The sequence below is a fragment of the Rhinatrema bivittatum genome, chromosome 4 (assembly GCF_901001135.1).
Source record: "Rhinatrema bivittatum chromosome 4, aRhiBiv1.1, whole genome shotgun sequence".
Lineage (NCBI taxonomy): Eukaryota > Metazoa > Chordata > Amphibia > Gymnophiona > Rhinatrematidae > Rhinatrema > Rhinatrema bivittatum.
Window position 1 is genome coordinate 344,315,501 of NC_042618.1, and position 27,975 is coordinate 344,343,475.

The window sequence follows — 27,975 nt, forward strand, 5'->3', positions numbered from 1 at the left end:
TATGAAAGATGTGCTAAAGATCAGCAGCTAAGGTTGAAACATTGACTGGTACTAGTAGGCACAGGTTTCACACTTGAGAAAATTCAACCCTTTTGCATAAAGCTAAAGAAAAATACCAAACCAGGTTGCTAAGTGAATGGGGAAACCACAACATTGCTCTTTTCTGAAGCTGCCCATATCTGTACAATTGACTTTTCCCTCACCCACCCCCCAAATCATCTGCTAGCTATGGTTCTTCATGGCCAAAATAGTTTAATGTCCTACTCTATTCCAGTTCATTCGATTCTGTTCATGCTGTTTAAATTTCCTTACTGGGGAATAACCTTAAAATGAGCTTTACCAAGAACTCCTTCCCTGCTACTGACAACCAGGAATTCATGTGCAAAGTGATCAAAAACTAGAAAGTGGACAAGCATTGAAATGGTACATGCAAGATTAAAAACCACAAAAATATTTCAAAAATCAAAGATAAGTGCTGCTAAATTTCTAAATCAATGTTTATAATTCTCTTGCATACCATTTCCTAACATGCCCTCAAGTCCTTCCCAGCCAGCAAGTGGGCGACAGTTAAGGAAATGCATCAGGACTACTTAGAAGTTAACCCAAAATCTTGGGCTTGATTTTGGGACTTAACCTCTTCTCCCCTCTATGGAACATGTCAGTGACCATGCCCCAAACTACACAGTTTCCTAAAATGTTAATTATGAATGCCCCGAAAAAAAAGTTACGTGGTAACATGCAGAAGACACAGCAAAACATGCAGAACAGTTTACAATTTGTTTTCCCAGCCTCTCTTTCCTCGCTCCATCATGTCAGGTGAGTGAATCAACTGTTCCAGGGCGGTGTGATATCTTGTACCAGGCTGTACTGTAGGGTGCTAAGGAAAGAAGCAAACACGGGAGAGGAAGGGAGCTGGTGTGAAAGGGAAGGTGCAGAAAGTAGCTTCAAGTACAAATCTGTGGAAGTAGGAAACATTTTGTGGGACCAACTGACTCCATTTTCACTGGCTAGGCTGATTCTGTCCCAGTTTTATTCTGCAGCATGCACTTTCCCTAAGCAGTATTTACAAACCCATACACAGAGTGGGGTAAAATGGAGTGGATCAGCCTAGCCAGACAAAAAACACAGCCATATGGTTACCCAAATTCTGATGGAATGAGCCAATGCTTGGTTTCAAGAACATTTTAACTCCAACAAATCAGCAAGGTTGAACTCCTTGAGGGTCCTTATATAGCACTTTTATTTTACATCTTTCCATAATTTTCAGCTTAGCACATGAAAACTGTTTCTTCCCTGATAGCACCAAACTGCTGAATCTTGTAGTCTCATGCTTCTAGAGCAACTTGATAGGTTCAGCAAAAGGGGCATCCCATAATTAGGGGAAAATACTTATTGGAACTTAATGTTCCTTCTAGGTGTAGTGCTGTAGTTTAGCACAAGATATCCACTGGGAAATGTTTCAATCTAACATTTTGAGTCAGCATGAGGGGTTTGAAGTTCAAGTCTGCAAGTAAACTGACGCATAGGCACCCAATTACTCACTCAAGAATCCTGCAACTTTAGTTCAACTATAAACATACTTTGTGGACTTCAGGTAAGCAATGAAGAATCATTTCTGAAAATGACTTCCCCAAAGCTGGATGCTGGAGAAAGTAACCTAGCACTGCTTTTTTTTATTGTTTAAACCAGGAAACATATCAGCAATAAAGACCACTGAGTGTTTTAAAAGTAAGTTACTCCAAGTTGACATTCATAAGAATTTAGGCATACTGTGCTCTTGGATGAGCCAAAGTATTTTTATGTTGTGATACAGGTGATTCAAGTTAAGACTCTCCTGTCCAGGGCTAACCAGGCTCTCAGCATGCTTTGGCTCAATATCTGCAAACAGCAGGTATGGCAGTGGCATACAGTACAGATAACCAAAGCTGATGAAAGCACATCACTGAAAGGTTAAGCTTTGAGAGAGGCTTCTGTCCCAGTCGGTTGGGAACTTGTGATATGGTCACCTAATTAAGGTCATCTTAACAGAGGAGTTTGCAATTTTTGCATTTGTTTGCCTCTAATTCTCTCCACCTTGTAACCATTCTATTAGTTTCTACATGTGTCTGCTAAATCAGTTTTATGTTTAAAAACCATTCTAAAGTCCAGGTTTTGCTCAAAAGCTCCTCTGGGTCTTCAGAGCAGTAGGATTAAAGTTCAGTGTTTTGTGTGTCTTAGCATTTAAAAAGCAGAGGATGTGGAAACAAGGTGAAAAGCATTAAACTGGAAAAGGATTATGCTCCTAAGTAGCCATGGCAACAGTACAGGGAGGGGAGGAGAGATGACAGGATGTTGGTACATACTAGTTGACTGTACTCCCCCAAGAGGAGCTGCTTGAACTATAAGCCCAGTGATAAGCAAGCAGTACAATTCCTCACATGTTAAAATGCAAGTAAGCACAGAAACTGGTTAGCAGGACCAGAGCGCAAGGAAAAGTTTCCTTACCATAAACAGTGTTTCCGTAGATAGCACGATGAATTAACCATGTTGTCTGGGACATCCTCCAGTGGCCTGTAGACGGAGCACCTCAGCGATTACAGAGCTTTGGCTCATTGCGACTGTGCATTTCTTCCTGCACGAATTGGTTTCTTCTCCTCAGTCTGTAACATAGCACATTCAGCAAAGCAGAACTTCTTTGGAGGCTGTCCAGGGATGCGAGTAGGTCAGCATGGCTAATTCATCCTATCATCTACAGAAATACTATTTATGGTAAGCAAACTTGCTTTTTCCAAGTCAATAGCAGGGCTGAATTAGCCATGCTGTCTGGGAGTCCCCAGCCTTGGGTTGTGATCCCCTACTTATACATTCTGAATGGGGACTGGAACCCCTCTTGGACACCGAAGTCTTGTATCCACAACCCGTTCAACTATGGGCAGTCTCATTTTTTCACTGAAAAAAACACCCCCGAGCCCAGTGCTGCATCTGAAGATGTTTGCTGATCCAGACAGTAGTGGGATGTGAAAGTGTGTAGAGATGACCAGGTAGCAGCTTTGCAAATGTCCAGCAATGGTACCTAGTGAAGATGTGCTAATGACACAGCCACTGCTCAAACCTGGTGCGCTCGAGCTTTGTCAGGAAGAGTTGATCTCTTTTCGTGACAAAAATGAATGCATTGTGATATCCAGCTTGATATAGTCTTTTGCCACTGGCAGGCCATGGGCGATTGGATTGAAAGACACAAACTGAGAAGATCTCTCCGGAAGTTGTGTCCTTTGTTTATAGTACGCTAAATCTCTCTTACAGTCCAAGGTATGGCGGAGACAATGTCATTGCTATGGGGCTTTGGGAAGAAGATTGGCAACACCACCTTGTGTAAGGAGGGATAGGGGTCATAAGGTAACTGTGGTGAAAAAACTGTAAATAGGGCGAGTAATGAACAAGGGCTTGAAGCTCACTGACTCTCCTGGCAGAAGTCACTGCAACCAGGAATACTACTTTCCAGTTGAGGTATTTTATGTGACTGTCCATTGGTTCAAATGGTGGGAGCATCCGTTCCAGTATTTAATTTGAGATCCCAAGGGACTGCCAGCTTGGTCACTGGTGGTCGTAGTCTCAAGATACCTTTCATGAACCGGGAAACCATGGGATGGTTCAATATTGGAAGTCCTCTGTGTGGATGATATGCCGCAATAGCACTCACATGAACCCTGATTGAGGCTGTTGCCAAGCCAGACTGGTAGAATGTGTGAAGGTACTCCAGTAAAGTCTCTGGTGAACAGGAGAATGATCTCTTTTGCCCAACACCAATTCAAATAAGAGTACCATTTCCTTTGATAATTTTTCTTTGTAGAAGACTTTCGTGACGATATGAGGATGTCCTCAACCCCTGCCAAGTGCAGGTAGTTCAATACTGTCTTCTCAATTTCCATGCCATGAGATGCTGTGAAGAATACATGTGGTACAGTAGTGTTCCTCCCTCCTGCATCAGCAGATTCCATAGGTCCTCCTATCTCGTTGGAAGGCAAGGTGAAAGAGGAACCAGACAGGCGTACCAAGTTTGTCTCTGCCACGTTGGAGCAATGAGTATCAGGTCCGCCACATCCTCGATGCATTTCTATATTGACCTGGAGATTAGAGGAATCGAAGGATAAGTATATAGAAGACCCCCTGTCCACAGGATGAGGAACATGTCCTGCGCGAACCTTTCCCAGCTGGGATATACAGAACAGAACACCCAAACCTTCCTGTTGCTTTCCGTGGTGAACAGATTCATGTGGGCAAGACCCCTCGTCTTGAAGAGATCATCTGCTACACTCTGATCTAGAGACTATTCATGTCGGTGGAACACCCTGCTTAGAGGGTCTGCTTGCAAGAAGACAGCATATGTCTCTGCCCATTCGAGGATCTGGATCGCCTCCTTGCAAAGAGGCCAGGAACCTGACCCTCCTTATGCAAAACATGGCCACTTGATTGTGTGGATCATGACATTTCCCTGCAACTTGGTTTGAGAAGGTCAGAAGGGCATTTTGAATCGCTCTTAGCTCCAGCAAATTTGAGAATTGGCCTCTGATGGGGACCAGAGTCCCTATGTTTAGTCTGCCCGTGTGCCCCCCAGCCAGTCATTGAGGCATCCGTGATCAGAATTATCTGATGCATTGAGCTAAGGAAGAGCGCTCCCGCAGAGTAGTTGTGTGGGAGTAGCCACCATGTTATGTCTGTGCGCATGACATTAACTTCACTTTGGTGTGCAAAGCTGAGTGAACTGAGTCCATTGGGACTAATCTCCATTGCAGGCATCTCATATGGAGTCTAGGATGTGGTACTACATAGATCACCGCCATGTGGCCCAGAAGGGATAAAACTTGGCAGGCAGAGGGGCGAGTTATAATCTGCAGTTGAGGCACTAACAAGTGAATGGTCTTTACTCTGTCTTCTAGAAGATAGACTTTTCCTGCAACTGGTTTTTTTTTTTTTTGCTTGTTTTTAACTGTTTGAGAGAGTTGTGATACAGAACAATTCCAAAACATCAACATCCAACATATACATAACATGATACTCCAACCTCTATTTTTGCTTCAATAAGTTGCAGAATCTGAGTGGGCTGGAGATGTGATTTTTCGTAGTTTGTTAGGAAGCCTAGATTCTCCAGACAATGAATGGTCTATGCCAAGTGCTGCCATAGGGAGTTCACCTCTGAGGCTACCAGAAGCCAATTGTCCAGATAAGGGAATAGTTGGATCCCCCCCCCCCCAGTGGAGGTGGGCCACTGCTACCACCAACATTTGGTAAAAACTCTCAGGGCAGATGACAGACGAAAGGGGAGTACTTTGTATTGGTAGTGAAGTCCATTGATCTGAAAATAGGTAATGCCATGAGGAACGGTGCACCAGAAAGTGAGATCATGCATCTTTGAGATCTATCAAGCACATCCAGTCATTGGGTTGAAGGGTAGAATGACTTTAGGAAGGTCATTTTGAACTTTCCCTTGGAATGGATTTTTTGAGGGCTCTTAAATCCAGGATTGGATGGAGACTCCCTAATTTCTTTGGTATGAGAAAATATTGGGAATAAAACCCCAAGTTGTGTTTGCAAACAGGCACCACCTGAATGGCTTGCTGGCACAGAAGAGGACACTTCCTCTTGTAGATGTGGTGTCTGGGCAAGGTTCTGCATAGGAGGTGTAAGGCGCGGAACTGGTGGGGCCTCCTTGAATTTTAACTGATAGCCTTCGTGAACAATGGTTAAAACCGAACATCCAATGTGATTGCCTGCCAAGAGTCATAAAAAAAGGGCTATATGGCCTCCCATACATGGCAGTGACAGTGGCCTGGTTATCCTCAAACTCTGTGGTGGCTTCTGGGTGGTAGTAGACAGCTGTCTGTTGGCACTGTGCTCTAGATCTGTTCCTGGAGGGCATTGGCTGTGCTTGTGGCCTGAACTGCATAAAGGACTGCGTCCAGTAAGGGGTAAATTGCCGATACGGACATCATTGATAATTGGGTCTTTGGTAATTGGAGTAATACCTCCTGGACACCAATAGCTGATCTGAGGGAGAAGCCAGGGATTGAACTGCTACATTTTGTTCCTTTAGTTGTAAGTCTGCCTCCCACAACTTGTCTCCGAAAAGATTATCTCCCTTACACAGAAAGTTGGCTAACTTATTGTGCTTATCTTGGCCTGACTTTGTTCTTTTGGCTGTTGGTATCGCAGCCAAGAGGACGTTTGATGGGGCCCCCACTCATAATGAATTTCTGGTTCTGAAATGTTAGATGGTCTAAGCTTCTTCAATAAAGGCTCTTGAAGCTGGAGTGAATTTCTGTTTCTTCGTGAGGTGGAGGAAAGGTCAGAGAATACCCTCCTTGAAACCACAGAGGAGCCCCCCTGACAAAAGAGTCTGGGTGTGTTCCTGCATCAGAAAAGCCCCTGTCCTGCAGTTCATGTGTTTTAAAAACACACTGGGATCCAGTCCTGGTGTTTTCATCAATGCAGCTTAGATGGGGCAGCCCTGTGTCTTCTGGGGGTCCTCCTGTGGCACTGCGTCTGGTGCGTGCGTCGTGCACGCTGCAGCCTCAGATGAGAAATAGTGGAGGCAGCACTTGTGCCGGGTGAGCGGGGGAATGTGTCAATGTGCGCCTGGGCACATGAGCACATCGTGCTTTGGGATTAGTGACGTAGTCTCCTGCGCTGATGCCTGGTGAGCATTGGAGTGCGCCAATGCAAGTCTGAGCGAGCCACACGCCTGGATTGATGAGCTGAGACTCCGTCTTCCCTGGACGTGAAGTGTCTGTCTTGCATTGATGCGGTGCATTGCCCACCACATTCGCAGGCAACGGCCCGACTGATGGTACCTCTCGGCAGGCAATGGCTTTGTGGTGCGTAGAAAGCGACGGGGGTTCCCGAACCAATTGCTTACTTTGCGGTCCTAGAGAGGAGGACCTTTTTGCTTTTGCCGGTCTATGAACTTTTGGTCCTGGAGGAGAGTGAGGAGTGGCGCTCTGAAACCGAAGCATAGGATCAGACTTCATCTCAGACACACTATCTCTGCGTGTAGCCTCTGTGCCCTGGGTGACCACAGTCCCAACAATTGTACTGGTTATGCTCAGGGACCAGGCAAATGTAGCAGAAGTCATGTCAATCTGTGATGGACATAACCTTATCGAACTGGCAATATTTGAAGCCAGGCAGTTTTGGGTGCCATTCTGCTGTTTTTCCTTTTTTTTTTTAAACTCTGTGCTGCCACTTGCGATTGGCAGCGCAGAAAAAACAGACTGAAAAGGAACTGATTAGCACAGGAAGATGCACACAGTTGCAGAGCCAAAGCTCTATAATCGCTGAGAGATGCTCTGACCTACAGGCCGCTGGAGGACGTCCCCATACAACATGGGTGATTCAGCCCTGTTATTGACAGGAAAGATGCTGCAACAAAGACCATGGATATTTAGTCCATAGTGATAACCTTCCATGGGGAATTTAAACGCATTAGTGCTCTGCTTCCAGCTTGCAACATTATTAAGCTTTAGGAGTGCTACTGTTTGGTCCTCAACCCTTGCAAATTCCAGGGCCAGTGCAAGGGTATTAGGCACTCTAGTCGCCTTCTGCTTTGCCCCCCCCACTCCCGGTCGCACAGTCCCACCCAGGCTCACACATACTCTCTCACTCCTCTGTACGGAGAAAGTTGTCAGTGCCTGCAAGGGAGAGAGAAGTGCTGGGTTGGGTGAGCACAGAAGGGTTGCTCGTTACCACGGCTGCTGCCCCTGGGACCCTGGCACTCTAGGCCCCCTAGTGCTTCCACCAGCCCAGGCAAACTCACCAACTTCCACATGACTTTTACTGATTTCTTCTTGAACTTTTCAGAGACTGCTATACTTTATTCTAGAGGTGGCCAACCAGTGGCTCTTTCATGTGTAAAATGAGGCTCTTGCTCTCCTGGGCCATATGGGTCCTGGGCAGAACTACAGAGTACAGGAGGGAGGGACTGCAGAAGGAAACATGTAATTGAAGAAAGCAGAGAAGAGTCATTCTGCTCCAGCCCCTTCTCTCCTGACGTCACAAGTGCTGTTGGTTGCTGCAAAGAGGAACTGAAGTAACAGGGTTTCTCTGCTCATTTTCTCCTCCCCACCTTCTGCAATCAGCAGCAGTAGAGGAAAGGAGGTGAAGCTAGAGCCAACAGGTCAGCAACCTACTCCAGCTCATTATCATCCTGTCCAATCCCCACCCCACCTGCTGCCTGGAGTAAAGGGTTCTTTTTTGGACTGCTACTAAATGGAAGGAACTGGAGTACACAGCCCCAGGCCCACCAGCTAGTGAACATAGTGATGTTCAAGACTTAAGATTCAACTGATAGCAAATGAGGAGAATGGAGCTCCAATCAGGCCAGAATAATTTGTGGTAATGGAAAAAGGGGTGAATGTAGTTAATGAATACTTTGGGAAGCAGGGCATTACATGAATGTTGGGGGAGGACAGAGGATTAAATGCTTGAAGTAAAAGTAGTGCAAGAGGGAGTGAATGCTTCAGAAAGCAATGACATAAGGGGTGAATGTTGCAAGAGCTGGGGGGGGGGGAGGGGGTGAACAGCACAAGGGGGAGTTTATGCTGTAGGGAATATGGGTGAGGGATTTGAATATTGTTTCCTTCCCCATCTTCCAGAAGTCAGAAATGCAAATTGGAGTGTCTGGCACCTTATTCCTCTAAGATCCATGTTGTCACCTGTTCTGCAACAGGTGTGAGGGGACTAGGGCTTGGGTTGAGGAAGAGAGGGCCAGGATTGGATACTATGAGAGACATGTTGGGGGGAGTGAAGGAGCCATGAGAGCAAGAGTTTGTGGTGGAAGGGGCTCAAAAAAATGGGGAAGGCATTAGACAGTTGTGGGAAAGGCAGTGGGATGGTATGTGTGCAAGAAAGTCAACCGTAATCATTGGGGGAAGTGAAAAAAATAGAAATGGTATCAAGATGGTGATGAGGGTGTGTGAGAGCTAGGAGAGTGAAAGGGAAGGGAAGGTAGGATGAGTGTGTCAGGTTGTGAAAGTGAAAGACAGGGTGAGAGCTAGAGGGGATGAAGAGTAAGACAGGGAGGATGACAGGGACAGGAGGGATAAAGGAAGCTAGAGGTGTGATGGGAATGGAAAGCCAGAGATTGTGGCTGGATGGGGAAAGATTTGAAAAAGTCACATGGTGGCAGGGGAGAGGGGTAGTGCAAAAGGGGGTGAATGCTTCTGGGATGAATTTTGGAGAGGTGATGGGTGTGTGAGAGCCAGAAGTGGTAATGGTGAAGTGTGTATGCAAGAGAGCCAAAGACACTGGAGTGGAATTTCAAAGGAGCGAGAGTAGGGGCAGAGCAGATACTAATGATGGGCAGATGTTGAAGACAGGGGGAGCAGAGTAGTACAAATGTCATTGTTCTTGTGGGGTTTGGGGAATGTTATGCTGGGGCTGCTGAGAGAGAGAGACTGATAGAGAAGGTGGGAGATTGAGAGAGATTGGACAGAGCATGGGCAAGAGAAAAGGAGATGTTGGTCAGAAATGCTGGTCAGAGACAAGTGGGGACAGGATGGAAGGACAGACTGGTGAGGATGGTAGGGAAACTGGTAGGAGAATTGAGAGACTGGGGGAAACGAAAGTGGTGGAGACAGTAGGAGGACTGAGATATAGCAGAGTTCTCCCAGGACAGCAGGATGTAGTCCTCACATGTGTGTGACGTCAGCAGACTGAGCCCTATCACGGAAAACTTTTCTGTCAAAGTTTCTAGAACATTTGACTGGCACACTGAGCATGCCCAGCATGCCATAATCTCGGTAGCCACAGGGGTCTCCCTTCAGTCTCGTTTGTAGCAAAAGGTGCGAGTGAAAAAATAAAATAAAACGTTTCGGGCCCAAATCTGCGGGGTGGCGGATCATAGCAGAATTCGATACAGTCTGCTAGCCAGTTGGAGAGAGTTTGTTTGCCCACTGCAACTCCCGGTTTGTTTTTGTCAAAAGAAACAAAGAATTGGGTGGATTTCCTATGGACTGCAGTGCGGTCTAAGTAAAACGCAAGTGCACGTTTACAATCCAAGGTGTGTAAAACCCTCTCGCCTTGGTGAGAGTGAGGCTTTGGGAAAAATGTGGGCAAGTCTACAGACTGATTCAAGTGGAAGTCAGTAACTACCTTGGGAAGGAATTTAGGGTGAGTACGTAAGACCACTTGGTCATGCAGGAACCTTGTATAGGGTAAGTATGTGACAAGTGATTGTAACTCACTAACCCTTCGAGCAGATGTAATGGCTACTAGGAAGAGAACTTTCCATGTAAGAAATTTAACATCGCAGGAGTGTAAAGGCTCAAATGGAGTGCGCATGAGCCTTGTAAGTACTACATTTAGGTCCCATTCAGTGACAGTGGCCGTGGAGGGGGCTTAAGTTGAAATAGGCACCTCATAAACCGGTTGACAAGGTGTTGCGCTGTTACCAGGGCATCCCCCACTCCTTTGTGGTACGCTGAGATGGTACTCAGGTGTACCCTCACCGAGGAAGTCTGGAGACCAGAATCTGAAAGGTGCCAGAGATAGTCGAAAAGAGATGGAGTGGGGCAGGAAAAAGGGTCGATACCTTTTTGCGTGCACCATATGGTAAATCTATTCCACTTAGAACGATAGGATTTTCGTGTGGAAGGTTTTCATGAAGCTACAAGCACTTGAAAGACATTAGTTGAAAGGTTGAGCAGTTGCAGGATCAAGCTTTCAACATCCAAGCTGTGAGGGATAAAGTCTGAAGGTTCGGATGGCGTAACATGCCGTGGTTCTGAGTTATGAGAGAGGGTGCTGCTCCCAGGCGAATGAGTTCTCTGATCAAGAGGTCGAGAAGCATGGGAAACCACACTTGTCGAGGCCAATATGGGGCTATGAGTATCATTGACCCTTTGTCCTGTTGTAGCTTCACAACAGTTTTGGCTATCAGCGGTATTGGGGGATATGCGTATAGGAGGCCTGTGTTCCAGGGGGCGAGCAAAGGCGTCCATGGCTAACGTGTTTTGTTGTCTGTGCAAGGAGCAGAATCTGTCCACTTTGTGATTCAGATCAGATGCAAAGAGGTCGATTGTTAGTTGACCCCAATGCTGGAAGATTCTCCTCGTTAGCACAGGATCCAGGGACTACTCGAAGATGGAACTGTCGACTGAGGTGATCTGCAACTACGTTCTGTAAGCCTGCTAGATAAGTGGCTCGTAGATGCATGAAGTGTGCAAGGGCCCAGGCCCAATTCTGCGCAGCCTCTTGGCAAAGAAGATAAGAATCTGTGCCGTCCTGTTTGTTCAAGTACCACATTGCAACTGTGTTGTCTGTTTGTATGAGAACTGTCTTGTGTGAAAGGCAGACCTTGGATGCATAGAGAGCATAACGTATGCTCGAAGTTCTAGGAAGTTGATTTGATACTTTGCTTCGAGTTGTGTCCAAGTACCTTGAGTTTGAAGGTTGTTCACGTGAGCTCCCCAACCCAAGTTGGATGCGTCCGTGGCTAAGGTTACTTGTGGAACTGGTTGCTGGAAGTGAAGACCTGTCAGCAAGTTGACTTTGATTGTCCACCAGAGAAGCGATAGACGTAGTTGGTGGGTTACATGAATCCGGGATGAAAGCGGTTGAATGGCTTGGAGCCACAAATTTCAAAGTCCATTGAGTTATTCTCATGGCCAGCCTGGCATTAGGAGTGACGTGGACCGTGGAAGTCATGTGGCCCAGCAACTTTAGGAAGTGATGGACTGAGGCTGTTTTCTTTGTACGCAGAGACATAGCTAGCTTGGACAGGGTGTCTGCGCGGTCGTTGGGCAGGAAGGCCTTTGCGACTGTGGTGTCCAGATCTGCTCCGAAAGTAAGGAGGTGAGATGGAGTCAGGTGGCATTTTGGTAGTTGATGAGAAATCCCATGAGTGTAGTAAATTGATAGTGAGCTCGAGACCATTGAGAGCTCCTTGCTTGAATTGGCTATTGATGAGCCAGTCTTCCAGATAAGGAAACACGTGTATGCTGTTCCTGCATAGATGGGCCGCAGCCCCTGCTATGCACTCTGTAAACACACGGGCTGCCGAGGCAAGTCTGAAAGGCAGAACCCGGTACTGAAAACGTTGATGTCCCTCTAGAAAATGCAAGTATTTGCGGTGATGTGGGGATATTGGAATGTGAGCATATGCGTCCTGAAGATCCAGAAAACAGAACCAATCTCCTTTTTGCAGAAGGGGAAGCATGGTGCCCAGGGACACCATCCTGAATTTTTTTCTGGTGAAATTTGTTGAGATTGCGGAGGTCTAGGATGGGGCAGAGGCCGGCTGATTTCTTTGGAAAGGAAAATTGGTCCTTACCTAATTTTCATTCCTGTAGTACCACGGATCAGTTCAGACTCCTGGGTTTTGCCTGCCTCCCCCCTCCAGCAGATGGAGACAGAAGTTTTAACAGACTCCATCCCATCCCCCTGAGGTGCCACCTAGAGTCTGTCAGTATTACACTGTACCCAAGCAGAGAAAAGTAAAGTAGTACAACCAAAATCCCCCCCCCCTCGTAGAGCAGAGTGAATGAAAACTGGTAACATGAATGAAAACATGCCCATTCTCTTACCCTTTTAAGGTGGGCGCACAATATCAAAATGCATTGAATAAATCTGCAGAATATGAACATCAACCAGCCGAGCGGACTCTCCATTTCCCCATGGGTGGGACTCTGGACTGATCCGTGGTACTACAGAAACGAAAATTAGCAGGTAAGGACCAATTTCCCTTTCCCTGTATGTACCCGGATCTCACTTTTCCTGGGACCACTCCATAGGACAAACAGATGGTCCGAAAGATAGAAACCGTTCATGACCTCCAAATAACGTATCAGCACGCGTCTGACGTCCAACTGTCTTAACTCCCTAGACTTGGAAGTAGAAAAATCTAGGCCAAGGACGGGAGCTCCATCTGATTCAAATGAAAAGAGGACACTACTTTCGGAAGAAAGGAGGGAATCGTTCGTAAAGAAACCCCTTCATTAGAAATCTTTAAGGAGGGTTCCCAAGATAAGGCCTGTAGCTCCAAAACACACTGTGCCGATACAATAGCCACGAGGAAAACTACCTTCAAAGTCAGATCTTTCAAGGTTGCCCGCATCAGCGGCTCGAAAGGTGCACTACAAAGGGCACGGAGAACCAGGCTGAGCTTCCACGAAGGACAGGGGTTCTGAATCGGAGGATGCAGATGTTTACAACCACACAGAAACGAACCACATCCGGATGAGATGCTACAGTGAGGCCATGTACCTTTTCCCGAAAACTACCAAGGGCTGCCACCTGAACTCGTAGGGAATTGAAGGTTAGACCTTTTACTAGACCTGCCTGCAGAAAGGCCAGAACATCCGGAATAGTAGCCCTGGACAGCTCCTCGAAAATACCCCAAACTGTCGTAGGCTATGGAGGTAGAAGTTTTACGGGACTGCAAAAGCGTAGTAATCACCTCTTCCGAATAACCCTTATTTCTCAAACTCTGCCTTTCAAAAGCCATGCCGCTAGACAAAAGTGATCTACCTCTGTGAAATAAACACCTTGTCACAGCAGGCAGGGATAGATGAAATCTCAGCGGGCCGTCTACCGCCAGATTGAGAAGGTCCGCAAACCACGGGCGCCTCGGCCACTCTGGCGTGACAAGTATTACCTTGCCCGAATGAGCCTCAATGCGGCGTAGAACCTTGCTGACAATGGCCACGGCAGAAAGACGTACAACAGAATGTCCTTTGGCCAGGGAAGCACCAGAGCGTTTACACCTTCCGCTCCTGGTTTTCTTCAACGACTGAAAAATCGAGGTGCTTTGGCATTGTGATACGTCGCCATCAGGTCCATCATGGGCTTGGACCATCGGTTGCACAGGAGACAAAGCCTCGGAGAGTTCCCACTCTCCTGGATCCAACTGGTGGCAGCTGAGAAAATCGGCCTGCACATTGTCCACTCCGGCAATGTGAGAGGCTGCTATCCTGTACATGTGCTGTTCCGCCCAGCTGATTAAAAGTTGAGCCTCCTTCGCCACCGGACTCCTCCAAGTTCCGCCCTGACGATTGATGTAAGCCACCATCGTCGCATTGTTGGAGAGAATCCGCACTGATCTCCCCTCTACTAAGGGAAGGAGGGCCTGTAGCGCCAACCGAACCGCTCTGGTCTCCAACCGATTGATCGACCAAGAAGACTCCAACCTCGTCCACTGACCTTGCACTGCCATTCCTCGACAAACCACTCTCCACCTGGAGAGGCTGGCATTGGTGATTGCCACTATCCCCAGGACGGCATTTCCAAATCCACACCTAGTCGTAAATTGTCTGGACACAGCAACCAAAGAAGACTGGACCGTGCCGAATCAGTCAGTGGGAGAAGATGAAACTGTTCGGAGATCAAGGCTGATTGAAGAAGATGCATATGCGCAAAGGCCCAGGGCACCAGTTCAAGAATGGAAGCCATCGAACCAAGGACCTGCAAATAATCCCAGACCCTGGGACGAGGCATGGATTGCAAGGACTCCACCTGAGAAGCTTGGACAATCTTTCCTCGGTAAAGAAATCCTTTCCCAAGATCGTGTCGAACCGAGCACCCAAAAACTCCAAGGACTTGGAGGGAACCAGGTAACTCGTCAGGGTTGACCACCCAACCCAACGAGCTCAACATCTGTAGCACCCTCTGCACCGCTGCCCTGCTAAGGTGTTCTGACTTCACTCGAATCAGCCAATCATCCAGGTAGGGGGTGTACCAAAATCCCCTCCTTTCACAGGCCTGCTGCCACAACCATCATTACCTTGGTGAAGAATCTGGGTGCCATCGCCAGACTGAACGGTAGCGCACAAAATTGAAAATGACGCCCCAGGACCACAAACCGCAGATATTTCTGATGATCCAGGCGTATAGGAATGTGCAAGTAAGCTTGTCAGATCTAGAGATGCTAGGAATTCCCCTTTGTGTACAGACGCTATCTCCGAGCAAAGAGTTTCCATTTGAAAATGAGGCACCTTTAGAGTCCGATTGACTAAGTCTAGGATGGGACGGAAGGTGCCTTCCTTCTTGGGCACCACAAAGTAGATGGAGTAGCGCCCTCGCCTGAGCTCTCCTGCGGGTACCGGAACTATGGCGCCTAGGTCCTGTAACCACCGCAGAGTGTCCTGTACCGCCCGGCGTTTTTTGTGGTACCCGCTTGGGGAAACCATGTACCGCTCATGGATCGACCGAGCAAAATCTAACGCGTAACCGTGTTCTGCTATACTGAGGACCCACTGATCTGAGATTAAGTTGGTCCACTCTTTTAGAAAAAGGGATAACCTCCCCCCCCCTATTCCTGGGACGGAAGAGTGGTCCGGCCTCGCTTCATTGCGCTGACTTGGGACCCCCATGCGATTGTGGGGCTCCATCTCTGGCAGGCCGGCGCCCTCGAAAGGACTGATTTCAAGAAGATTGGCGGCCGGGACCCTGTCGAAAGGACGAACCAGTGGAATGTGAAGAGCGAAACCAGTGATTTTCCCGAAATCTTGCCCATTGAGGAAAGGGTCCTCTCATCCTGGGTCTATCCTCCAACCACCTATGGACTTTATTCTTCCCCAGAGATTTAATCATGTCCTCCAATTGTTGCCCGAAAATCAGCTTACCCTTGAAAGGTAAGGAACTCAGTTGAGCCTTAGAGTAAACATCCGCAGCCCAATGTCTGAGCTAGAGGAGCCTGCAGGCTGACACAGCCGAGACCATAGCCCTGCTAGAAGTCCTCAATAGATCATAAAGCGCGTCAGCACTGTAAGCTACCGCCGCCTCCAGGCACCCTGCTTGTACCGCCTCACTCGCAGAAAGGGATACTGTGGCTTGCAAATCCTGAACCCAGCGGAGACTGGCTCGCAGCGCGAAACTGCTGCACATAGCTGCCCAGACTCCTAGGGCCGAAACCTCAAATCTTTTTAAGCTGCAACTCCAATTTGTGATCCTGCAAATCCTTCAGGGTAGTGGCTCCTGTTACCGGGATGGTGGTTTTCTTGGTCACTGCCGAGACCGCGGCGTCCACCTTAGGGACCTTGAGGTCCAGCGCTGCCTCCGGAAGCGGGTATAACTTGTCCATAGCCCAACTTACCTTTAAACCAAGGTCCGGAGTGTCCCACTCAAACAAGAGATCCATAACTGACATATGAAACGGAAAAGTTCGAGCTGGACCCCTGAGGCCCACCATCACTGGATCCATAGCCCCAAACCGTGAGCCCTCCGGAGGAACCTCAATGCCCAGCTCCTCCAGAATGGCCAGGATAAGTGGACCTAACTCATCCCTTCTGAACAGGCGGACCACTTTGGGATCATCACCCTCCACTAAAGGTGTGACTACTGGCTTGGTCGGCTGGTGCTGGTGATCCTGATCCGCATCCGGTCCCTCACTAGGGGCTCGTGGAGGAGACTCGCCTTCATCCACCCCGTCCGTATCTGAACTGTCCGCCTGACAGGAAAAGGACTGGAGAGGGTGTTTGGCCTTGGGGGCTTCTATGCCACTGTGCGACTTAGTACGCTTGTGGAGTGATGAACCTCCTGTCCTAGCCCCCAGCGGGACCTCACGGGGTAACCTTAGAGCCTCTGTTACCAGGGGGGATGGTCCCACCGGGACATAACAAACCCCTGGGAGGCTTAAAGAGATATCTCTTTTTTTTTTTTTTTTTTTTTTTTAAAGATTCCCTAAGGAACGAATACCAACAAAACTAAAAACCTAACACTAAACCCAGACTAAAGATTTTGCACCTCCATCATCTGCTGGAGGGAGAAATACTGACAGATTCTAGGTGGCACCTCAGGGGTATAGGATGGAGTCTTAAAACTTCTGTCTCCATTTGCTGGAGGGGAGGCAAAACCCAGGAGTCTGGAATGATCCGGGTACATACAGGGAATGAGAAAATAGTGGGAGTAGAATCCTCTGCCCCGCTGTGCCCAGGGAACAGCTTCCACAGCCCTGGCGCTCAGAAGGCTGGAGAGTTTTGACTAGAATGTGTGCGAGATCTTTGTGGATCCACAGCGGATAGGGTGGTGAATCCGGGGGTACTGTGAGGAAGTTTAGATGGTATCCTTGGGTTATAATGGATATGACCCATTGGTCTGTGGTAATGCTGAGCCAGTTGGTTATGAAGTGGTGAAGTCGACCTCCTATCGGCAAGTCTGGTTTTGGATTGGTGGAGTGGCTGCTGTTCACTGGATAATTTCAAAATCCAGAGGCTTGGCTTGCTTGCGGAACTGGCTGAGGTTGTCGTGAATGTCCTCTCTGAGGTGGTTTGGATGGTCTCACTCAAGATGTATGTGGATAGTACCTGCGTGAGCGATAAAACGATCTTCTGGTGTCCCTTCTCGCAGTTCTTCTTGCAGAGAAGGGAGCCTCCGTAGTAACCGTGGACAGCTGATGCAGAGTCTTGTGATGGTCTTACAGTTGAGCCATTGCGTCCTGTATTTTGTCACCGAATAGATTTTCTCCGGTACACGGTAGGTCAGCGAGCTTGTCTTGGACTTCAGCTCGCAAGTCAGATGCTTTAAGCCAGGCCCATCTTCTGGCACTGATTCCTGTCACTGATAATCAAGAAGCAGTCTCAAAGGAATCGTAAGCAGCCCTTACCTCATGTTTTCCTGCCTCAAGGCCTTTCTGAAGAATGGTATTGAGACCTTCTTGTTGTTGTTGAGGTAGAGAGTCTGCTATGTCTTGGACCAGAGGTTCCTTTGGTATTGTGTCATGTATAATTGATAGGCCGCTATGCGTGACACTAGCATAGAGCCCTGAAAAATCTTTCGACCCAGATTGTCAAGAATTTTTGGTCCTTTCCAGGGGGTGCAGAAGAATGTGGATGCAGTCTTTTGGCTTTCTTCTGCGCAGATTTCACCTCAACTGACTGGTGGGGAAGCTGTGGTTTCTGAAACCCTGGAGCGTGTTGGACTAAATAAGTTGCATCCATCTTTAATTGGTTAGACAGTGCAAGGTGGGGGCATCCACAAATTGGAGGATTTCCAATGTCTTATGATGTATGTCTTCCTCGCTGACCAGGTCAAAGGGAATTGTCTCTGACATTTCCTTTATAAAATTAGCAAAGGACAGGTCCTCTGGGGGAGACCGTCTCCTTTCTTCAGGAGGAGATGGTTCTGAAAGTATGTCCTCAGTAGAAGTGTCGATGTCAACATCCTCCCACGGGTCATACAGGGTCTTTGGCTGAGATCCCGAGGCAGGAAAAAGACCTGGTACTCCTGGACGTGTTGGCATTGATGGATCCCTCGATGGTGGATGTGGCGGCACCGATGAAGATTTCAGCGCCATCGAGGGGAATCGTGGGCGTCTCGATCCCAAGAGTCCCGACGGACCTGCAACCGGTTTCGGCATCGGTGGAAGCAGCGCTGGAAGATGACTGGAGTCTGTGCCTTTGTCTTCCAAGGACCCCGGAATGGGTATCGGGGGTGTTGGAGACTCAGGACATTTCGGTACCAATGGCCCAGGCTGGGTCGAAAGGGCACCGATGAGTGTGTCCAGGCGGTTGAATATCGGCGTGAAGATCAATGGCTCCGGCGTGTGTGCCGGCATCGATGGAGGATGAATGCTCCAGAGGGCATCGAGGACCGCCTGTTGGACAAGCATGTCCAGCTCCTCCCTGGAAGCTGGCACAGGTAACAGCTACAGGGGGAGGCAGGCTAGGCACTACTGCCACCTCCACAGGAGTCTGTGGGGGCTCAGTACCCGGCACCGATGTCGATTGCCTCAGTATCTTGGGTGAAGAGGAGGTTAGAGGCTCCTCTACCCGTGTCCTCTTCGGCATCGGCTCGATAGCCATCGAAGCCAATGCAGTGTCTTGTGCCGGCATCGGGAGTAGACTCGCGCCAGTGCCGGTGATTCCCTCGGTGCTTGGCCCGGTCTTTCTCCAGCACAGAGGAAGAAGATGCCAATGCCCTAGATCAGGGGTCAGGAACCTATGGCTCGGGAGCCAGATATGGCTCTTGATGGCTGCATCTGGCTCGCAGACAAATCTTTAATAAAAAAGTAAAAATCTAACAAAATCACCCACCGTCCTGTCACCCCCCAAGACCTGCCAAAAGTCACTGGTGGTCCAGTGGGGGTCCAGGAGCGATCTCCTGGACTTGGGCTGTCGGCTGCCAGTAGTCAAAATGGCGCCGACAGCCCTTTGCCCTCACTATGTCACTGGGGTTGACCAATGGCGGTGGTAGCCCCTGTGACATAGTAAGGGCAAAGGGCCGTCGACGCCATTTTGATTACTGGCAGCAGACGGCCCTTTGCCCTTACTATGTCACAGGGGCTACCGCCGCCATTGGTCGACCCCAGTGACATAGTGAGGGCAAAGGGCTGTCGGCGCCATTTTGACTACTGGCAGCCGACAGCCCAAGTCCAGGAGATCGCTCCCGGACCCCCGCTGGACCACCAGGGACTTTTGGCAGGTCTTGGGGGGCGTCAGGAGGGTGGGGGGGTTGTAGTAAATTAATTTTGGAGGTCTTGGGGGGTGTCAGGAGGGTGGGGGTTTTTGTTAGATTTTTACTTTATTAAAGATTTGTCTGCGAGCCCTGGACCCCCACTGGATCACCAGGGACTTTTGGCAGGTCTTGGGGGGGGGGTGTTAGGAGGATGGGGGTTTGTAGTAAATTAATTTGGCAGGTCTTGGGGGCGTCAGGAGGGTGGGGGGTTGTAGTTAGTATGGCTCTCACGGAATTACATTTTAAAATATGTGGTGTTCATGGCTCTCAGCCAAAAAGGTTCCTGACCCCTGCCCTAAATGTTGGCGGTGATGGGCGGTCACCGCTGCCTTGCTGCTCCCAGCGAGGTTTGTCAATGGACTTTGTCGATGCTCCAGCCAGTGGTGACTGGGTGGATGTCAGAGTTCACTTTATTTTGAAAAGGGACTGCATTTTGTCCAGTCAGGCACACCTGCCCTTCGGGGTCATTTGATCACAGCTTGGGCATCGAACATTGCTTGTTGAGCCGAGGCACAAAACAGACATCAAGCGGGTCTGTAACTGACATCATACGCAGACACATGGAGCATTTTCTAAAGCCCATAGCCATGTTGGGAAAAAAGGGGCTGCAAAAATGGTTGGTGGCCTGCGGGAACCAAGGGTAAGGTAGCCGGAACCGACCGAAAATGGTTGAAATTACTCACCGAGCGTCGAGGAAAACGATGTTGTGATGGGAGACCCCAATGAGGGAACTTTTTGTGAAGAAAACTTCAAGTTTTTCCGTGAGGAAAAAGTAGTGAGAAAATTCTCAGAGCCCCTAATCGCGAGGCAAACTGCAGCGCGGAAAAAAAAGAGACTGAAGGGAGACCCCTGTGGCTACAGGGATTATGGCATGCTGGGCATGCTCAGTGTGCCAGTCAAAAGTTCTAGAAACTGACAGAAAAGTTTTCTGTGATAGGGCTCTGTCTGCTGAGGATTACCTCAGCAGAGGACTACCATCCTGCTTGTCCTGGAAGAATGAGAGAACAGGATGGGACAGAGAAACTGATGGGAGAATTGAGACTCTGGCAAGGAAAGGGTAGGAAGATTGAAAGACTTGGAGGGGGATAGGGTGGCAGGATTGAGAGAGGCTTGAGGAAGGTTCAAGAGACTAGAGGGAACAGGATGAGATTAAAAGACTGGTGTGGACAGGATAGGATTGAGAGAGGAAGAAATACTGTTGGAAGGGGATACTCCCACCTTCCCCCTCACCCCTTGTCTTTTGGAAATGTGAGGCTGTTTTGTACCATGCATTATATCTTGACTCTTGGTGTGTGAAAGGTTGGCCACCTCTACTTTATACCAATACTACAGAAAAATCAGCTCCCATCACTAATTTTGCAGCCTCATTTCATGTACTTAAAAGCTCACTTGTTCTTCCTGACTTTTACTGTTCTTGTAGTTTTGATATTTATGCAACGTAATTCATGCTTTCATTTTTCATGTTCTTATGGACACCACACATCCTACGCAGTTTTCAAAGCCCACTGGACTAAAAGCTTGTGTGCCAAGATAACCATAATTAATTCTCCATACCTGTCAGGTGGGCCTGGGATGGAATGACTTTACATTTCTTGAAGAACTCATCTGCTTCTGGATCCACAACCAACAAACTGGTCTCATCCCCACTAGTTTTAATGGCAGCCACCACTTCAGCATGCTGTTTCCCCTCCATGCACTTCTTGTTCACCTGGCCAAAGACCACCAACAGAATGAATGAAAAAAGCCTTCCGGGGGGACTTGGACAGCCAGTTTTATTAAGGTACATAACAAGCCCTTCACAGCTCTTACATCAAGAAACTCAAGCTTAAACCAGTTTGATATGGCTTGTTCTAAAAACATTAGGAAACCTATTGTATTTAGGATTTGAGGAGTTTGTTGTTTTTTTAATTTGGGTTATTGCATGACAAGTTTAAAACAGACAAAACTTGACTCACAGAGCCCCCCCCCTGCACACACAAAAACTGCATCACAAAGTTGCTTCAAGGGTACTGCTGTCTGTCTACCCATGGGAGAACAGCGAAGTTCTGTAAATTAAAGCACATTTTTCTGGGAAACAAATTATGAATTTGTAAACTGGAGTCAGGGTCACTGTCTGTACTTGTACATTATTACTAGGAAGTTATTTGGGGGCTGGGTCAATGTTACTGGTCATCCGAGATACTGCAGCTAGGTAGCAGTAGGGCATTGGCTTGATTTTGTCTGTTTTAAATTATATATGTTTTATTGTAAATTGCTTTTATAGTTTGCACTGGTTATGCAGTATATGTTTATTAAGTTAAAAAATACTATTTTCATATATTGTTTAATCCAGTCAGCAGTTAAATGCTAGTACACAAAATACCTGTAAAACATAAAAACCTAAATTCATATCTTCAATCTATGAAAAACAGTACAATCCAATAACCTAATTATGTACCAACTTAACAGCCTACTTCTTGCAAAACCAGGCAAATCAAGACCATATCCATGTGACCCTTCCCCAAAGCACCACCCTCCTGGAGTGTCCCAAGTCACTAATCCTTAATATACTTATGTTCACAGAATGCCAAGTCCACCACACATCTGAACTTAGCACACCTTGCCACATATTACCCTAGCTTGGTCTCACTAATGCAGCTTTACCACTGAAATTGAACAGTTCTAATTTAACTAGGAACCAGCAAGTAAGAGTATGTGAGGGTGCTGACCATGGAGTTTAATAGCCTTGAACAGACTAGACTTACAGAACCAGGTAGCTGCTATAGCAACTCATCTTTAGGCAAAGAAGAATTGGGAAGTTTTTTGGGGAGGATTTGACTAGCACAAAACAGATAAGTACCCCAAGGATTTAGTTATTTTTAATATGCACAGCTTGCTGGATTTAAATAAAATTTCATTAAATCCAGATTTTCCAGAGTAATTAGTATAATCATGGACAAGTAAATGTTTACAAGGCACCCGCAGTGATATCCAGCAAGGCTGGAGGCGACATTAGCTATGCACCCTTTTGGCTCTACTCTCCACCTCCATATTTTCTGCCTCCTTTTCTCCTATACATACCTCAATGATACGGTCCTGGGGTTTCAATCCTGATGCCTCTGCTGGCGAGTCAGGGTCTACTGCTCGGATATATTGGCCTGGTTTGTTTTTTTCACTATGGAGATTAAACCCATATCCATTTGGCCCTTTCTTCATGGAACATAAACGAGGCCGTAGCTCCTTCTGCTGGAAAAGAAATATTGGCAATTATAAATTGTATGAATAATTCCTTCAATCAGTCCACCCTGCTCTGATCTCAGCCTAGATGTATGGGTCAGAGCCAAAACCTGTTAAAAAAAAAAAAAAAAAAAAAAAGTACACGTGTAATAAAATACCATGGTTGCTATGTTAGTCCACTTGGATACAGAAACAAAGGTCAAACAAGTTGTGACATCATTTTATTAGACTAACATTTATGAATAGCTCTCCAAAGCTAGTTAAATGTACTTAGACCAATAAAAAGGTCTCCTACAACTTGACCTTTTGTTTTGTACTTGGAAAAGGTGATCTGATGTATTTTATAGTGAGAATTACAATTATCAGATGGAGATACACAAGCAGCGGAATGTTCACTGGTATTTCAGGCAAGCTGATTGGGTGAATCAGTATTAATCCCTCAAAAACTTCCTGATTTAAACATTTGACAACAAACAGTTGTAGCAAATGATCGAGAGGTTAAAAGGGCAATTAGGGAAGATAAGGTCATCCTGGAAAGACTAAATGAATTCTTTGCTTTAGTGTTTACTGAAGAGGATGTTGGGGAGATACCCGTTCAAGACCTTTTTCAAGGGTGACAGTTCAGATGAACTGAACCAAATCATGGTGAACCTGGAAGATATAGTAGGCAAGACAAACTGAACAGTAGTAAATTATCTGGACTGGATGGTATACACCCCAGAGTCTGAAAAGTCAAAAATGAAATTTCCGCCTTATTACAATTAATTTGTAAGCTATCATTAAAATCATCCTCTGTACCTAAAGACTGCATGGTGGCCAGTGTAACCCTGATATTTAAAAAGGGCTCTGGGGTGATCCGGAAAGCTATAGACCCGTGAGCCTGACTTCAATGCCAGGCAAAAATCATGGAAACTGTTAAAGAATAAAATCACAAAACATTTAGATAAACATGGCTTAATAGGACACAGCCAACATGGATTTACCCAAGGGAAGTCTTGCCTCACAAATCTCCCTCTTTTTTTTTTTTTTTTTTGAAGGGGTGATCAAACATATGGACAAAGGTTTCCACAAACTACGAATTCTGAAACACCTAAAATCTCTCCTAAATCAACCCGAATTCAGAACCATACTACAATCCCTAATCTTCACTAGCTTCGATTACTGCAACTCATTGCTCTTAGGCCTACCCATATCAACCACCCATCCCCTTCAAATGTTACAGAACGCCGCAGCTAGATTACTTACAGGCCCATAAAAAGACAGATACCCCCGTTCTAAATGACCTTCACTGGTTACCTGTCAAAAAACAGATAGAATATAAAATTCTTACCATCCTACACAAATCAATTTATAACAACGAAGTCGAGTGGTTAAATACTATAATACAAAAACATACTCCACAGCGTAACACAAGATCAACAAATAAAGCCTTGCTGACAATCCCTCAGTCACAGCCGCCAAACTTACAACAGTAAGAGAGTGGTTTCGCTAGCAGGACCACATCTGTGGAACACCTTACCTGAAAAACTAAGATTACAGAACAACTCAAAGCTCTTTAAAAAACTACTCAAAACATGGCTCTTCCCACAAGCCTACAGAAACAGCATAGGATAAACAAGTCCAACAAACCCAACACCTCAGTCTATTCAAATATAATATGTATTCCGTAAACACTGTTGAGAGTCTCAAGACACAAACGAGTTAGGAAGTGTAGATACTCTATCACACTCAAGCATGGAGGCAGTCTAGTATTCAGCACTCATTTCCCACATTCTACGACCCCTATTTAACTATAATATTATGATATTCTAATAGAGCCCTAGAAAAATAGCTTTGTTACTTTATACAGATGACATAACTCATGTTATCTTATTTATTTATTAACAGCTTTTCTATACCGATATTCATATCACATCGGTTTATAATGAACTTAAAGGAAAGCAAATGTTGCTTACTTGTAACAGGTGTTCTCACAGGACAGCAGGATGTTAGTCCTCACATATGGGTGACTTCATCAGGATGGAGCCCAATCACGGAACACTTGTCAAAGTTTCTAGAACTGCATGCCCAGCATGGCACTAACCCTGCAGCCAGCAGGGGTCCCCCTTCGGTCTTGTTTATAGCTATAGGAAGTGCCAAAAAATAAAATAAAATGTAACGAACCCAACACCGCAGGGTGGCAGGCGGTTTTGTGAGGACTAACATCCTGCTGTCCTGTGAGAACACATGTTACAGGTAAGCAACATTTGCTTTCTCACAGGACAAGCAGGATGTTAGTCCTCACATATGGGTGAGTACAGAGCTGAGGATGTCCGAGTATGCACCAAATGTACCCAAAGACGTGCAACAGGCAAAAAAACTGGGGTGGAATTTGGCAGAGGGCATCCTGAACCCTAACGGGCAGGCGGAAGGGTGTTGGTTGCGCAAGACAAATTGGCCGAAGATGGAATCTTGTCTTCTAGCCTTGACCAAACAATAGAGGGCTGTGAAGGTATGAAGAGAACTCCAGGAAGCAGCCCTACAAATATCAGGAAGCAGTACCGAGCGTAGGTGCGCTACTGGCGTTGCCATGGACCTGACAGAGTATGCTTTAACACGGTCTTGAAGTAGAATGCCTGCTTGCTGATAGCAAAAGGATATGCAGACCGCTAACCAGGAGGAGAGTCTGCTTACCCACAGGCTGCCCCAGTTTGATGGAATGGAAAGAAACAATTGCGTGCTTTTCCTGTGGGCAGCTGTACGGTCTAGATAGAAAGCTAAAGCCCGTTTACACTCAAGGGTATGCAGAGCCTGTTCTGAATTGGAATGGGGCCTGGGAAAGAAGGTAGGTAGTATAATGGATTGATTAATGTGAAACTCTGATACTACCTTAGGCAAGAACTTAGGGTGAGTGCGGAGTACTGCCCAGTGGTGCAGAAGTTTAGAGTAAGACGGATAGGTAACTAGAGCCTGTAACTAACTCTGCGAGCGGATGTGATTGCTAGGAGAAAAATCACAGGATTGGAGAGGTTCGAATGGTGGTTTCATGAGCAGACCCAAAACCAGATTAAGGTGTCAAGAAGGGGCCGGAGGGCGCAGTGGAGGCTTGAGGTGGAGCAAGCCCTTCAGAAATCGTGTTACAAGGGGTTGTACCGAAATAGGAACATCCGACACCTTTATGGAAGGCAGCTATCGCACTGACATGCATTCTGATGGAAGAAGTTTTAAGACCTGATTCTGACAAGTGTCAGAGATAGTCCAGAAACTTCGTGGTGGAACAGGTAAAAGGATCAAGGGATTGAGCAGAACACCATGATTTAAATCTGTTCCATTTATAAAGGTAAGATTTTCTCGTGGAAGGCTTCCGTGAAGCAATCAGGACACGGGAAACAGGCTCCGAAAGGTTGAGTGGTTGAAGAATTAACCTTTCAACATCCAGGCAGTCAGGGACAAAGCCTGAAGATTGGGGTGTCGAAGGCACCCGTCGTTCTGATAGATCAGAAGCGGGTCCTTTCCCAAGGGAATGTGCCTGCGAATGGAGAGGCTTGAAGGATCAGAAACCATACTTGGCGTGGCCAGTGAGGTGCTATCAGGATCATGGTTCCCTTTTCCTGATGTAGTTTCATGAGTCTTTGAGAGAAGCAGAAATGGAGGGAATGCATATAGGAGACCGGTTGCCCATGAGAAGAACGCATCTCTTGGCTGTGAGTGTTGGCTGCGAGTAAGAGATCAAAAGTTCTCTACTTTGCGGTTTTGAGGTGACGCAAAAAGGTCTATGTGGGGATAACCCCAACGTTGGAATATTGAGTCCGCTACTGTGGGGGTCGAGGGACCACTCATGTGGTTGAAAGGCGTGACTCAGCTTGTCCGCCAACACATTGTCTACTCCCGGCAAGTAGGTGGCCCTGAGGTACATCGAGTGGAAGAGGGCCTCTGCCCATATCTGTGCCGCTTCCTGATACAGTAGTTAGGAGCACGTGCCTGTTTGTTGATGTTTATTTATTTTTATTTGTTTTTTTATATACCGCCACTCAGATATCACGTCGGTGTACAGAGAACAGGAACATACGCCGGGGGTGCTATACATTTAACATAAGGATAATATATGAAGTCTTATAAATAAAACAAGTAAACATAAATAATGCAATATATATCAATTGAATGCAACCTATAATGGTGAAGAGTTAAACAATTTAAATGAAAAATATAGGGAGCCTAGTAAAAACTAAAAATATAATTTGAAAAGGAGAAGTGAAAAAAAAAAATGATGTACCACATGGCCACCTGGTTGTCCATCTGAATTAGGATGACTTTGTTGGACAGACAATCCCAAAATACCCTGAGAGCATATCTGATTGCTCGGAGCTCCAGGAAATTGATTTGGTGTTTGGCTTCCTCTGGAGACCAAGCTCCTTGGGTCTGTAGATTGGCGACATGTGCTCCCCAGCTGAGGTTGGAAGCATCAGTGATGAGAATTATTTGAGGGTCTGGAGCCTGGAAGGGTAGGCCTTGGAGGAGATTGGTCTGATTTTTCCACCAAGCTAGAGACTGACGAAGTGGGTCGGTGATGTGGACAATGGTCGATAATGGTTGGACGGATTGAGTCCATTGTGACCTTAAAGTCCACTGCATGACTCTCATGGCAAAGTGGGCCATTGGAGTAACCTGTACTGAGGACGCCATGTGTCCCAGCAGGATGAGGAAGTGGCGCTGTCGAGTGGTGCTGAGACTGTAGCTGGTGTGCGAGAGAAATGAGAGTGAGAGCTTGCTGTCGAGGCAGAAATGCCTTTGCTTGAAATGTGTCCAAGTCTGCCCCTATGAAGGACAAAGTTTGAGATGGGACTAAGCAGGATTTCGCGTAGTTTATGAGAAATCCTAGCAAAATCAGAGTGTGTAAGGTGAGATGTAGGGACAACAGAGCAGCTTGCTGAGTGGGAGCCCTGATCAACCAATCGTCGAAATAGGGGTAGACGTGAACACCTTGAGTCCTGAGGAAGGCTGCTACTACTACGAAGCATTTGGTGAAGACTCGTGGTGCAGATGCCAGGCCGAATGGTAGCACTCTGTACTGACAGTGCTTGGGGCCTACCAGAAACCTCAGAAATCTGCGATGAGATGGAGTTATCGCAATGTGTGTGTATGCTCCCTGGAGGTCTAGAGAGCAGAACCAGTCTCCTCTTTGCAGAAGAGGAAGGAGGAAACCCAAGGTTACCATCTTGAACTTTTCTTGTTGGAGGTACTTGTTGAGGGCATGTAGGTCCAGAATTGGATGAACGCCTCCTGATTTTTTGGGGATTAAAACTACTGGGAATAGAATCCTAGGCCCTGTTGGGAGTAGGGCACTGGTTCTATTGCTCT

At 46.9% G+C, this 27,975-nt stretch overlaps 1 protein-coding gene across 2 annotated transcripts in view; it reads right to left on the bottom strand.

Moving 5' to 3' along the window:
- Positions 1 to 27,975, bottom strand: part of SLC9A3R1 (SLC9A3 regulator 1) — a 95,591-nt gene that overhangs the window by 19,919 nt on the left and 47,697 nt on the right. The window contains exons 2-3 of one of the 2 annotated variants that reach the window (XM_029600610.1): positions 22,483 to 22,644; positions 20,977 to 21,130 (exon numbers count right to left, since the gene is read on the bottom strand). In XM_029600610.1, the coding sequence (XP_029456470.1) occupies positions 20,977 to 21,130; positions 22,483 to 22,644 (316 nt within the window). Of the gene's footprint in view, positions 1 to 20,976; positions 21,131 to 22,482; positions 22,648 to 27,975 lie in introns of both variants that reach the window. The other variant, XM_029600608.1, reaches the window with a different exon arrangement.